Source organism: Trachymyrmex cornetzi, unplaced genomic scaffold (assembly GCF_001594075.2).
Source record: "Trachymyrmex cornetzi isolate Tcor2-1 unplaced genomic scaffold, Tcor1.1 scaffold488, whole genome shotgun sequence".
NCBI lineage: Eukaryota > Metazoa > Arthropoda > Insecta > Hymenoptera > Formicidae > Trachymyrmex > Trachymyrmex cornetzi.
In genome coordinates, this window is record NW_017299706.1 from 42,537 (window position 1) to 57,559 (window position 15,023).

At 35.8% G+C, this 15,023-nt stretch overlaps 1 protein-coding gene across 3 annotated transcripts; it reads right to left on the reverse strand.

Annotated features, from left to right (window-relative positions):
* Positions 1-236: 236 nt before the first annotated feature.
* On the reverse strand, positions 237-10,706 carry LOC108765425 (uncharacterized). Of its 3 annotated transcripts, none has more exons than XM_018514142.1 (13): positions 10,611-10,706; positions 9,222-9,454; positions 8,296-8,498; positions 7,933-8,192; positions 7,582-7,849; positions 6,773-7,506; positions 6,167-6,439; positions 4,939-5,196; positions 3,555-3,863; positions 3,042-3,259; positions 2,348-2,464; positions 2,130-2,248; positions 237-1,733 (listed from the first exon to the last, which is right to left on the reverse strand). In XM_018514142.1, exons 2-13 carry the CDS (start codon positions 9,428-9,430, stop codon positions 1,561-1,563), a joined length of 3,141 nt encoding a protein of 1,046 aa, XP_018369644.1. In that variant the 5' UTR covers positions 9,431-9,454; positions 10,611-10,706; the 3' UTR covers positions 237-1,560. The 3 variants fall into 3 exon arrangements, with proteins under 3 accessions (XP_018369644.1, XP_018369641.1, XP_018369642.1); XM_018514139.1 differs by having other exon boundaries at positions 7,933-8,213; XM_018514140.1 differs by lacking the exon at positions 10,611-10,706 and adding an exon at positions 10,086-10,148 and having other exon boundaries at positions 7,933-8,213.
* Between the last annotated feature and the right edge of the window lie 4,317 nt (positions 10,707-15,023).

Here is a 15,023-nt window from a genome sequence, read left to right on the forward strand (position 1 = left end):
CGATTGTCGAATTACACAATATTAGCCACTGCAGATTTTATAGAGTTCAACAATAGATGTCACCGTCGTAATGTCAAGAGTCAAATATATGGATATCCAAACATTCACTAGTATAATACATAAAAAAAAACATATATATATATATAGTAGAAACATTGGCAGAATATTAAATAAAAACTTGTATTTTTATTATTTCTTGATATTTCATACGCATTTTTTAGTAAGATTATGTAATAATCTTACGAGATGCATAAAAAAGTGTCCCTCTCCGATTTTAATAACTTTTAATATTTATGTTGTACTCTCTAAATCAGAATATAAAGGACACGTATAAAAAAATTGTTGTCCCTTATTTTGGTCTAAAATACAATATATTGAAAGCTCATCAAAATCATAGGACACTTCTATGCTATTTGTGCATTCAAATAAATTTGTTACAAGAATAAAAAGGCCAGAATTGCTAGATTCGGAGGAAATTGTTAGCGCGCAACGGCAATAGTATTCTTTTATACTACAGAAAGTATCGAGAAACTTCGAGTAGGTTTTACAACATTTGACAAACAGAAATGTTTGAGAGCCGATTCTAGTTGCCTATACGCGTCATAATATAGCGTGTTATATAATAATTTAAAAATGTGCGTGAAACATCAGTATTACACCATTGCTGTGCTAATACGAGCATGTTGAACTGCGATTAGTGTCTTTTAATAAAATTGCGATATATATATATATAAACTAATTTAATAAATAACCCATGAACGTAATTGCGTTTTATAAAATGTGTATATTCTGTTTCGCTTTACAATCCTCTTGTTCTCTCACTTGAATAACAAAGGAATATCGGATAAGCGCAACACTTTGTTATTGGTAAGCGTATATCCTCCCGCTCCTCTGCTCAGATAAAGAAGAAAGCATGGTGAAGCGTGACGTCCCGCCTTTGGCGAGTGTGCGGTAATTCAAGTTTGATTTCAAGTATGACATGTCAATCTTTATTCACTAATAAATTACGTGTTTAGAATTCTCGAGAACTACATTTAACCATCTACTGTACAAATTCGACATACGTTTACAATATATGCTCAATACAAATATGCTCAGTTCTCACAGTATCCGCGAAATAGATCAGGCCTAAGTTGTGCTAATGTAAACGCTACCGGCAAGTACCGATTGCGAAAACACCGCTGGCTTTCATCGAAAAATCGTATAACAAATCACGAAAGAAACGCACATGGCGACAGCTATCAATATTTCACGTAACTGAGCGCAAATCGACGCGTGCATGAAGTACATCTTCCGTTGCACTTTTAAAGACATCCTAGCAGAGGCAGGAGAAAGGGAGATGGATGCGCGGGGGAGACAAAAGCGCAACAAAATAGATAAAGGAAACGTTGCAAACGTATGCAAAAGTATGCGAATAACTTTCGCAGTGAATACACGTGGAAGAACGCAAATATCAATCCCCCCTTTTGCCACAGTCCATCCTTTTGTCACCAGCCCTGTTCGTTCCTTCTTTGACTGCTCGACTTGTTCTATCGGCTATCAAGATAAATACACCACTTGTTATATATTGCACGGTTTCAAGTTGGTCCCTTGTCGACTATAAAACAATATGTATGCATTGCTAAAATCCTCGTCTTGTGGCTTCTGCCTGCTCGTAATCTCATCATTGTAATAATACCATACGTCCGTACGAGGATTCTTCGCATACGCCGTATAATGGCCCGCTGATACACCTAAAATTGTATTTGACTTATTATTTGACTTATTAAAATTGAATTTGTAACAAAATTCATCAACTTATAGTGTTACCTCTAAATATCAATTATTTTTGGAAAAATATTTAATTTAAAAATATAAAAAGTATTCAAAGTATAGTATCTATTAAAAAAATTTTTAGAGATATTAAAAATTTTTTTTAGGGAGATGGATGCTAAAATAATGGCCAATAATATAACGCGTTTTCACTGTTTTATCCTATTGATGCTCCTATATCAATAATTACAATTTTTTCTATAAATCTGTTTAAAAACATATATGTGCAATAAAACTCTATTTCTAACTTTCTTATAATAAATTCTTTGTGAAATGATAAAATTTAAAAAGAAAATTTTTCTCTTAAATTTACACACCTCCAAAGTGGCATACGCAGGCATAGAGATCATAAAGGTGGCGTCCTACGCTTAGACCCACCAAAGGGAATGTGACCTTGTCATCTAACTTCATACTCGCACATTCATAAAACACAAATCTATCACCCAAAATAATGCATTAGCGCTATCCATGATTAATAAGACATTTGTAACATCAATTTGTAAAGCATTTGTAATACGCAATGAATATTACATACCGTTTAAGGTATACAATGAGGAACTTAGGATATCGATGTACCGTAAGCGTTTTTGTGGCACATTGGTTACATTCACATTTCGGACAAAACCAAGGATTATGTTCGTCTAAAGTTTCGCTAAAAAAAAAAGTATTAAAATGATATAAAACATCTACAGTGAGGTCCAAAAGTCCCGGAATGGCTAATTATCTCAGAAAGTATTGGTTTATTGGAAAAACGTTTCAGACAAAGTTGTAGAATTTAAAAAGATCTCTTATCAGTTTGACATTGGGTGGCGTTGCCAATGTCAGATCATTGGAGATTGTTTCTCTTATTTTCATTTTTACACTAAAAATTTATTTTTACGTAAAAATGAAAATAAGAGAGACAACATCTAATCGCCAGAATATCTCCATAGAATCAGTACATTCAGAACGCGGTTTGCAAATACTGTAAATCTTCACGTCGCATACGACACGTAGAAGCCAATAAATCAGTTATGATACAAACAAACAAAATTGTTTATATCTTAGAAACAATTGAGTTTTAGACATGTTCAACTAAGGCTTTTTTTACTCAGTATAGGGTATATACTATCTATACCATATAAATACTGAATCGTTTTTAACACCCTGTATAAAATATTTATGTTTATTTCTCACAAAAGAGAATACCTCTACTAACAAAACTGAAATAACTCACAGAAATCAATTACCTCTGACTAAATGCTTGAAGGCAATCATAAAGGGACAGCGGATGATGCGGCCGTTGCTTACTGACGCTAACGTGATCAATAGGATGTAGAATCTTAGGAACGTATTCGGTATAACGAACCGCAAGCGTATCACCGTTCTGTAGCGCAACCATTCCCGTCTCAGGTACACTACATCCAGTACAATGCGCCGTATACATACATCGTGAACAATGATGACCCTATAAGAAAAAATATTTTTGTACATTAATATAACATGTATTTAATAATTTAGACTTATGTTAAAGTATTTGAATATGTTAATTATATTATTTTTTTTTTGGCTATTGTTTTTTGAAACGATGTAATTATTTCAGTAATAAGGTAATTTTTTTACGTTTTATATAATTCAGTTATTGTAGTAATATACTGATTATGACAATCAATCGTATATACACAATGCACTACACATTTTTTTTAGATTAGTATGGCTTAGCTGCAAAAAAGTTATACATTTTTTATATTAAATTATCTCACCTGTCCATCGACGAAATGAATTGTATAGTGTCCTTCATGTGGTACGTTCCTCTTGATGATATCATACAAATCCCGTGCGTTCACTCTTGATGGGAGTCGTATCAAGTGCGGATAACCAAAAAGCTTTGTACCTTTGCGATTATTCGTCGTTTCGTTTGTCGTATCGTGCCTCAATACCAAAGGTACGTTCAGAATACGTACAGTGGGCCTGGGTCGACCAGTTTGATCTATTTTTGTAAACGATGAGGCTGTCATGTACGTGGAACACATTGGACACGTTTGGGGCTCCGTTTGATTTTTGAAATAATTCTGTAAAGTAAAAGCTTGGGCTTTACTTGAAATGATTTCAATTTGCACAATACTTTTGTATGTTAGCTAAAGCTTTGTTTCTATTAAAACAAGACAAAAATTTGATAAGGTAGCACCCTCAGATTCAACGGCAGCATCAGATTAGTCTGAATTGAGTTCAAGGTATGACTACCAGGCTTGTGGATTAGACTGAACTTGCGGATTATACGAGATTTCATCTTCACATTTCCAGTCGCCTCTGCTTTTAAAAAAGCATCCTCAGCATTTTGAAAAACGCAAAGCTATTTCTGGTCCTCGTACGCATCATTATGATGCCGTCCGGCTAGAACGTTTAACAATCTTATCTCAGACCTTCCCGAGGTGAAAATAATGACAATGTATGCCTCGTTTGTACACCCCTTCCACTAGATTGGCACTGCCGTCTTTTCATCATTGGGATGAATGTTCATTCACTGTCTGCCTCTTGTTAAAGACAGTAACCTTTTTGCGGATATATGGAAACTATACTTTTGACGCCGGTTCCGAACGGCTTACTAAAAGAGGTTCTCATGGCAAAGATATTCTGGTTTGCTATTGCCTTCCGAAAGGTTAAAGTCAAATAAAATCTGATGCTTTAGGTGAGTTTTATGAACTCGGATTTTTAACACAGAATGCATTCTCTTTATCCCATGGTCGCCACAATTAATGACAATTGGAATTGCAATCAAATATGATAAAAACATATCGATTAAATATAAGGATTTAATTAAAGTATAAGAATAACATACAAATACAGAAAATTTTCAATAAAAATTTTTTTGTTATATTTGAACAACATAATAAACTTAGAGACCCTCTAATCAGAGTCATGAAATAAGAGTCATTAAGACGATAACGACATTTTTCAGCAGATAGATATATATATATATATAACTGTGATAGTCGTACACATGTAAAATGATATGACTATGTAGTGTATATAGATGTATTATTTGCTTTAAAAAATGGTAATTATGATACTAAAAAAAAAAACTAATCGAAATTAGAGATATTATTTCATGATTCTGATTAAGAGGGTCTCTAGATAAACTCTCACCTCGATACATGGATCGCACATGATGAAGTTACAGCTGTTTCCGCTGTGCCTCTTCAAATCGCCATCCAATTCCTCAAGACATATCATGCACGGCACTTCCTCGCCTGTGATCGTACATCTTTGGCAAGAATCCACCTCCGTTGGACGGTCCCCACCGCCGTCAGACACCGAAGTGTACGCATCGGGAGGTTCCGTCAGTTCAAAGGCGTATATCGATCGATTCGTATCATTGACGTGTCTCAAGAGTGTATTGTCGTCCTTAAATTTAAAACCTTGATGTAGAATCCAACAGAGTGATGTTTCCGCCTAAGTACGATAAGCTACAGCAAGCAAGTAATTCCCGAAACCTACGGTGCAAGGGGAAAATAATATAGTCAAAAAGCAACAACGATAAGAGACCGGCAGCGTTGGTGAAATCATAACGAGAGAGAGAGAGAGAGAGAGAGAGAAGATACAGATAGAAAATAAAGAGAAGACTGTGTTGAGCCTGTACGATGAAATGTAGCCCCGTAACTACGTTTTCACGTTACGAGAATGTTCTTCCATAGAATTTCTTTAGGAGGGTAGTATCGGCGATAATCGATCCTAATCGACATACCACCTTCTTAACTCTCCAATTATTTCTTAACAGCCTGATATCTCTCGATTTGTATAAAGCTCGATTATGCAAAGCGATAATTAAGACCTAGATTCATTCTTACCAGAATTATAATTTAAATAAGGATAGTCACAGACCAATACGAGCCGGTAAATACAGACGTCCGTGCCTATGATAGTATATATTCCACAGTGTCGTAAACATTGGAATGTTTCCACTCTTACTCTTCAACCGACATACAACTGTTGACTGTTGACTGTTGCTTGTAACAATACAAGCCTATTTATAGCTGTACTGGCTTGACTATCTTTATTTAGATTTCTTTAACAAGCGCAAGTCAATCTTTATATAAAATCATATTTTTTATCGATAACACTAAATTCTTCTAAAATAGCATTGCTACTAAAGAATTTTATATCTATATACAAATCTATGTACAAATCTATGTATTAAACAAAATCATTGATCAATTTATCGTTAGTACTGCGATTTACGTGATACATTTTTGTTAAATATATTTACAAAGCAAGCAATTACTAGAAAAAAATCATTAATATACAAAAAAAAACCTTTATTAAAACAAATTTATATTTTAATAATGTAAGAAAACAAACATGTGTTCGTACCTACCAAAATCTTCGCTATATGATTCTCTAACACTTCTGCAAGTGCAATATTTGTCACAGAGATATCTTCTTTACCAAGCGTTTTTAACAATTCCTCTTTCAATTTCCCAATTCGAGACTGCTTATTTAAGGAAATAACGCACCTCATAGGTTGGTCACCGTTCGCAGGAACATAAGTGACATTCAATTGCCTCTCCATGGCATGAGGTAGCGGTACCGATAAATACATAAAAGGTTCATATGTAACAGAAATGTGGTTACAAACTGAACACACAACCTACAACATATTTAAATCATAAATATTCAGTGCATCACAGATAGTATTCTCAAAAGTATCTCAAATTACAATTAAAGAAAACCTTATTCTAAATAAAAAAAACCCGGTTGACTTTAAAAACTTCGCTTATAATAATATATACATATTATACATTTTATGTAGAAAATTATAAATTGTAAAAGTAGGATAAATCCTGCTTCTTTATTTCAAAGCAAGACAAAAACTACTGTGATTTAATATAGGAGATTTTTTTACAATAAATACCAATGATGTTTGATATCAATTCCAACGTATAATCTCCACATAAGCAAACGATATCAGCAAAGTTCTTACCATGCTCTTAAACTGGCCTTGAAAAGTGTCAACAATGATACTCCTATTTGATCGCAAGTGCTTTGCCCAGTGCTTATCCGCCTCAAGCTCATCCTGTGCAGCAATAGCACCATTTCCATAATTCTGTAGAATCCGCGAGCATTGGGTGCTTTCACTGCCAAGACTATCATGCTTATGATTCTTCTCTTGATCGTCTAATCTCATGCGTTTCACATTACATTTTTCGAGACCGCTATCGTACTCGATATCAGAACCAGTCGATGCGGGATCAAGACTACCATTGACCTTCTGGACATTTACCTCCTTTATGCGTTTGATACTAACGCTCTTATTATCAAAATCATGATTCTCCATAAGATTCGAATTATCTAACGGCGTCCTGCGGACATTATCCTTGGGAAATTTCTGCGAGTCGTAATGGATTTCATTATTACATTCTTGTTGCGTTACTAAGAAATTGGCATTACTCGTCTTAGCCTCTTTATGAATATCATATAAGCTGCCATACTGAGGCACGCTTTTCGATAATTCGATTAACGTGTCTAATCTCAAAGATCGTGTCGGAGTAACTTCATTTGCGCCTTCCTCGTTCACTTTGTTGTGAATGAAAGTGCTCGATCTTGCCTCAATGGTTTCATCCGAATCTAGCGTCTCCTCATCATCTTCACCATTTAATGGTGAATCTCTCGGTGAATTCGTGATACTATCGAGCTCTCCAATTGACGAATCAAACTCTTATAAAACATCAAGAAATGACATTCAAAAGACATCTAAAAAATGTAACATTCTACATTGTATAAATTTCCTACCTCTTGGTGAACCAGCCATAGTCACATTTGGACTATTTGGATATTCTGATGACAAACGTTCGTACATTTCCAAAAAATCTGAATGATAAATTGAGTTAGCTGTGGCAGTGACAGGGGAAAGGGTCTTTCCATTTGAATTTTCAATAGAATTAAAAGAATTGGCAGTGGTCGTAGATAATGGAACTTGACAATTCTTGGCACACTTTGCCATATTCATTTGTTCGTGGAGGGAATCCAACAGAAGCGCCAGAAATTCTTGACAGTCATGCTATTAAACATATATGATACAATCTTATACTAAATAATAATTAATAAATAGTTGATTAAATATATTAACAATTATACACTTACTTGCCTATAATCCTTGAATTGTGAATGATAAGCACCTAAAGTTTGCTTAAATTCTGTTGGTCTAAGTACACTATATCTCCCAGACCACATTTTCCCAAGAAGTACACTGAAGTGTGCCATTAGTGACCCAGGTGGAGGCAGTTTCTCTCCTCTCTGCTGTAAATCCAAGAAATGTCGTAGGACAGGAGGAGTCGCTGTCAAACATTGCAATCCAGCTGCCATAAAACAAGTATTACCCAAGTTACGAAGTCCACAGACGCCTGCAGGCAAAACAACTACCTCTGAAAGTATTTATAAAAGATAAAAATATATCGTGCATCATCATAAGTTTTATATACCAGACACTACGTTACATACACTCACCCATTGGCGAATCATCGTGGGAATCTCCAGCCTCTGCAAAGATATTGTTAAGTGTTGGTGTACCTGGTGGCAGAAACGGACCGTGTTCTACACCGGTTCCAGAATCACCAATAGGATCGGCACCCATATCCGTGAAATCATTTAATCCAGGCGGTGGAGGAAGAGGAATCGCATAGTCTGATGTTGAACTGTTTGCTTCAGTCCTAAGAAGATGATGCAAGAAGCAATTAAAGATAGGCATTAGGCTGGGTATTCGATACCCAGTGATGTATATTTTATTACTTGTTTTTGCTTTTTAGTAAAGAAGTCTTTAATTAATTTGTTAATTTTATTGTTAATTAAAGATGAGATCAATCAGATACACACAAATAAGACACACAATTTGTAGAAATCACTATAAAATTTATAAGTTCACTAAAAAATGTATTTACATTATGTACATTAATTAAATATTATTTACACATTGTCTGATTTGTAGAAAGTTTGAGTTGTACAAGCAATGAATTTTTTAATACAACAAAGAAAACATCGAGTTATGATAAAGCAGTTAAAGTGACTGTTATGTCATCCACTATCATTTGCCTTGTTCAAGCTGAATGAAGCAGCTAGCCTGTTTACGGAATAATTCAATGCAATTGATTGGATTTATACGTCTAATCTATAAAATCCAATCATGTTCAATCACTTCATAAACAGGATAATGGCTTGGCCAGCTTGAACACTGTCTAGCTTAACATATCTTGGTGATTAGGTACAAGCAATGCACAGCCTCTGTTAAATCACATGATTCTTATTAGTGTGCGAGATATCTTTCCAGTCATGTAAAAATGAATAATATTTAATAATTATTTATGTATTTGCATATTTCAAAAAGATATTGTACAATTGGACAAATTATTCTTAAATTAGAAAAGGCATATTTTTACCATGTATCTTCAATGCCCATATTAACTTCGGACGAAAGAGCCTTATCTTCTTGTAGCGTGAGAGCTTGATCTAAAGAAGAAGTCAAGGGGCTAAGACCAGTCGATTCTAATGCCTCCGATATCTCTGGTACATCGGGCAAATGAAAAATTCCAGATGTTCCAATCATTGAAATATTTTCAGCCTCCGTGACATCCACCTTATTGTCCATTCAGATAACAAGCCACAATGTAGTCTAAAATAATAATTAAAATTCTAAATCTTATTTATTATTAACCTTCTGCAAACAAGGCGGAAAATCAACATGGATTATATATAGGTATATCTCATATCCCATGCTATATTTCATAAATATACTGTAATTTAGTATGATTGATAACAACGCACTGTCTAGTTGTACGAAACCAGCAACATGCGTGCAATATTTTTTAGGAAGTTATAGAAATTCATTTTGTTGGGATATGTTACACCCCACCTAGTTCATGGAAAATTAATGTTTTATTCCATTGTGCTATTATACTTTGCTTTAAGAATGTATTTTAAAATCCTAAAAAATATTATGAAATTTGTGTATATAATAATATAACTTATGAATTACAAAAAAACTATTCCAAAACTACTCCGAGATATTTGTAATAATATTACACTTGAATCACATATGTATATGACACAAACGCTATTTATTTTTTTTTAATGCCAATCAATTTCGATGACTCATACTTCTAAAAGCAGGGCAATGAAGACATCGTGTAGTTTGTTGCAGTTTGTACAAGGCGGGAAAGAGATTAGCATTCTAACGGAAGTTTTACAGCTAAAATACAAGTACCGCAATTTCGATCGGATTACATTGCTACATCATAACTTACGATTGAGAGACACATCTTCGTCGATCTCGCAGATTGCATCGGATTCGCTCCCTCCGTATCCTCGCGCGGGAAGACCACGAAGGAAAAGACGAAAATTTTGCAAACACACCGCTTCCAATATCACACAACTCTGATCGTCCTAACCTGATACGCCCTAATTTCGCACAGATAATGCAAAGCGCATCGCACCGTGCAAGTGTCCTTGCACCGTATATACGACGAGCAAGGATTATCGACGCAACGTGGATTTTTTTTCACGATGGGCGGACGTAATACACGCGCGAAATTGGCGAATACGTTCAATATGGAAGTATAAGTGCGAGTTCTCGAAAGTACGATCGAACGGTAGAGCGAGCTGAAAGTTGGCGAGTCTTGTCGCGATCGCACGCTACAGTCTACAATACAACGCCGTACATCTCGCACGCGCGAGCGACGTCGTCGTCGACATCGCCAACCGTTCCTGGATACCGCGGTTCAATATATGAGACGAGATCGTAAAAATCGTAACAAGATTAAAATACTTACACCGTGAGATAAGCGAGCCCCGCGCCCCGAGGACGTCTACACCGCCATTGCAGTGCACAGCGTGATCGGTAGATGCGCGCGGGATGCGATTCCGTCTACGGCGCTTTGGAAAATGGACGTGTTTTCGTATCCCTGATGGCCGAAGAATTTCGAGAGTCTACACAACACTGCCGGAACGATCATGGCGGCCCCGCTTGACGACAAACGGTATCGGCCGGAAGGGAAAGAGACGGCGCCAGAATCGCCAAACATCACATGAAACAGCATTACAAGCCAATACAAACTAGCGCACCGAATCATCAATTGTCATCAATTGCCAACGTATCAAAACGGCAAACTAAAAAATTACCTGGACGGATCATGAGTCGTGACGGTAAAAGGAGTAACTGGATAGTAAAGAGAAAGACAGTTTAGATGTATGAGTGATGTATTTGACGTAAGACTATAGAAAAAAGAAAAAGAAAGAGCCAAGTAGCAAATTCAAGTCGTTGCACCCAAAGACATAGAGAATGGACTGCACGATCCATATCTAAGTAGTGTATCAAATGTGGTCGACAATAATGAAAGAGCGGAACCGTGGGAGACGGCCAATCTCCCTCTCATTCTCTCTCCCATTACATCATTGAATGGAAAGAGATAGGAATGGCCGTCTGCCACGGTCTCTCTCTCTCTCATCCCGATCGACCATTTTGACCACAGACTTCTTATGTCTGTGATTTTGACACACAGATCACGCAGTCCATTGTCTATAGGCCTGTTCTTTTTGGCTGAACTTTTGCACCAGTTCATCTTTCTTTCTTTTCTCTCCAGGAGGAAAGAAGAAGAAAGATGAACTGGTGCAAAAGTTCAATAAAAAAGAATAGGCCTCTTACATGTGCTCAAGAATAGAGCCCCTTAGTTAGGGTTGTACATCTACATGTAAATTAAGCCGGTTCTACATTAGTTGCAAGCTAATCGCAAGTTTGTTGCGACAGCCAATATGAAGCATTGATTTCAAAATGCAAGTTTCAGATTGGCTGTCACAACAAACTTGCGATCGGCTTGCAACTAATGTAGAACCGGCTTTAGTCCAAATCTACAATAGGTGTTTTATGCCTTATGCCGTAAGAAACTGACCAATTACAGTCGAATCCGAGAAGAATAAGCGACTATGATTCGCTCATTTCTTATGGCTTAAAGCTTAAAACTCTATTGTAGATCCGGACTTAGAGTGAATAAGAGTTATGATAGGAACATGTCGAAGCATGTTGAAGTATGCGACGTGAAACCTTACAATATTCTGTGTAGACAACGTAAACTATTGTATAAGGTCTAGGCTTGTTCTATAATAGAGTCGTAAGCGACAAGCCGTAAGAGATTAACCAATCACAGTCGATTTTCTTCTCATACTTAACTGTGATTGGCCAATTTCTTACAGCTAACGACTTGCGATCCTATTGTAGAACAGGCGATGGATGCTTTCCAGCAAGGGACACAGTCAGACACAGTGTAACACAGTGAATCATATATCCTTGTTGTTTACTTACGTTAAACAAGGATGAAACGATTCACTGTGTTACACTGTGTTTGATTGTGTCCTTGCTGGAAAGCACCCATTATAGAGCTGCTGCACACAAAATTCCACAACAGTGACCGTAAGAACGGCGTCCCATGAGCAGAAATTTGCAGCGGAACGGAAACAGTGAGACCAATCACAATTGCAGAAAAGAAAGCAGAGTAATGACTGCAGAGTTGTAATTGGTTGCGCTGCTCCGTTTCACTGTAAATTTCCACGTCATGGGATGCCAGTCTAAAGGCCGCAGCACAGACTTTTGCATAACGCATAAGCGAATCAACTAATGAGAATCTTTCCTCTCCTCCCATTCCATGGAAAAGAAGAATTTTGATTGGTTAATTCCTTTATGCACTATGTATTGTGCGTTATGCAAGAGTGTGTATTGCGGCCATTAAGCGGGGAGCACAGACTCTTGCATAACGCATAACATATGAGGCATAAGAAATTGAACCAACCAGAGTTCTCTATTACATGGAAGGGAAAGAAACGGAGAACTTCGATTGGTACATATTCTTATGCATTACGTGTTATGCGTTATGCAAGAGTCTGTGCTCCCCGCTTTAATGTAAAAATCGACTATGAATACCAACCTGTTTCGCGTCGTGAAGTTGGTACTGAATCTTTCCTTGCACGAGGAATCGCGCCGCTGTGTAATCGCACCCTCGGGGTATCGTGTATGCAGTAGAATACAGATGAAATATAATATCCACAGTCGATTTATTTCGCTCAAAAAAGTTTATTCTTATATAGCTCGATTAAAATGATAAAATTTATCGCAAATTCGTAAAAATTAAAAAGCGATAAAGATATGCAATTTATGCAAAATGTACATGTATGTTATGTAAAATATTCAGTTAAGTATTTTGCATAAATATCCGTAGTCTATTGATGTCTACACGATGTTGTAAACTATATAGTGAATTTACATAAATAAAGTCGTCAATATAATAAAAAACGTAACCTGATGTAATGACGCATTCTCTTTTGTTTTTCAAGACAGTTTATATAACACAAATTAAGCATCTAAGAGCATCTGTTTTAATTTTTTGTTGTCTTATTGTGTTATAAAACAGAAGAAAATGCGTCATGTCTCGGGGAGAGAGCTCTGATTGCACACATATCTTGCATGTTCACGTCGCTAATGGGTACGTGTTACATTGCAACTGATAGAATAGATTTGTATTCAGGAGTCTTAAAATTCTTCATGATTGCGCACATTTGTAATGGTTGAAGAGTAGAATTAAATATTGTAAAATTAAAAAAGAATAAATTTGCGCTCCAATTTTCGACTCCTAAGCGTTTATACCTCGTTACTACATTATTACAATATTCATAAACTACGCAAGTGGAGTAGTAAACAATCTCGCAGCTGTATACTTGGCAGATCAATTCGCAAGAGAAAGAAAAATGTATCGCTATATAATTATTGGTAATTAGGGTGTGAAAAAAATACATTTTTTTACTATGATATTTTTTGCCAGCATTTATTCTTCGCATCTAGCAAATAATTGACTTCTTTCTCGAACGAGTATAAAGATTACAAAGTTCATAGCAGTTGGACGGTATTTTGTTATACAGAGTGTATTATTTATACGGTATTATTTATACAGAGTGTTTGAAAAGTAACGATAAATCTTTCACATAGAAGCAGAATGGACTAAACTGAGAAAAAAAGTCCTCTATCGTTATATAATTTCCGCAATGGTTCTAACGAGTTATTAACTTATGAAAATAGCCAAATTCGTCCAGCTTATCGCCAAATGCAAGCGTGTGACAGGATAGGCCCAGTGCGGTACATAAGGCGCGGTTACAGTCACAGTTATAAAAGAGCTGAAACCGCTTGGATTTCGAACTTTTCCAATCCTGAACCGAAAAAGACTGAAACTGTATCGTAACTGTTATCGTAAAAGGAACCGAAACCGAAAATTGGATATACAGCCTTTGATCATGACCGTAACCGGACCGAAATTTCATTTCGGTCCGAGTCCTTGCTTTAAGTAATAAAATAAAAATAAGAATCACCACCTAGGGTAAAGTTGCCAAAATCGCACCAACTCCTAAATCGCATTACATAATATACTTCGCTTAAAAATTCAGTTATTGTATTTATATACTTTCTTACGGGTTATTTATAAATAAACGATATGGTACTCTCTGCAGCGTTACTCCGTTATATTCGTGACATGAGGCGCAATAGGAGTGTTGTTATTTACATAAATAAAAAAATCGTGATAGTGTTGCTATATTTCAACGTATTTATTCATAGCAGACTTACATAAAATATAAGTTAAACAGCCTAAGGAGCTGCGCACAATAGCAAGAATAAGGAATTAGGGATAAGGAATAATGATTTCAACCTATCAGAAACTGTGTATTCCGATTTTTAATAAATTAAAATCGTTTATTCTTTATATTCCCAATTCCTTATCTTTTCTATTGTGTGCAGGATCTAAGTCTTGGTTGTTTATCGTGATTAGAATTTATTGAATTCAAATTGGTAGGATTAAAGTTTGCTTTACATATTTTTTATACTCTCTAAGTCTGAATCAGTGGATAATCATTGATGTCAGGGTTAAGTATTCTACTGATAATTAGTGAATGAAATGTGAAATCCCTAAACTATCTAATCTTTATTATCATGATCTAACTAACCTTGTTTTGATGCGTAAATTCAGGGTTGCGTTCCAAAATTCAACTCTGTCAACTCGAGTATTATCTTATCCTTGTTGATCACCGAATAAAAATAAAAGATACTCGGAGTTGACAGAGTCAAATTTTGGAACGCACCCCTGTAGTATTATTAAAGTTATTTAAGTATTAAAATATATTATAATTATATATTTTTAAACTGCTCTAGT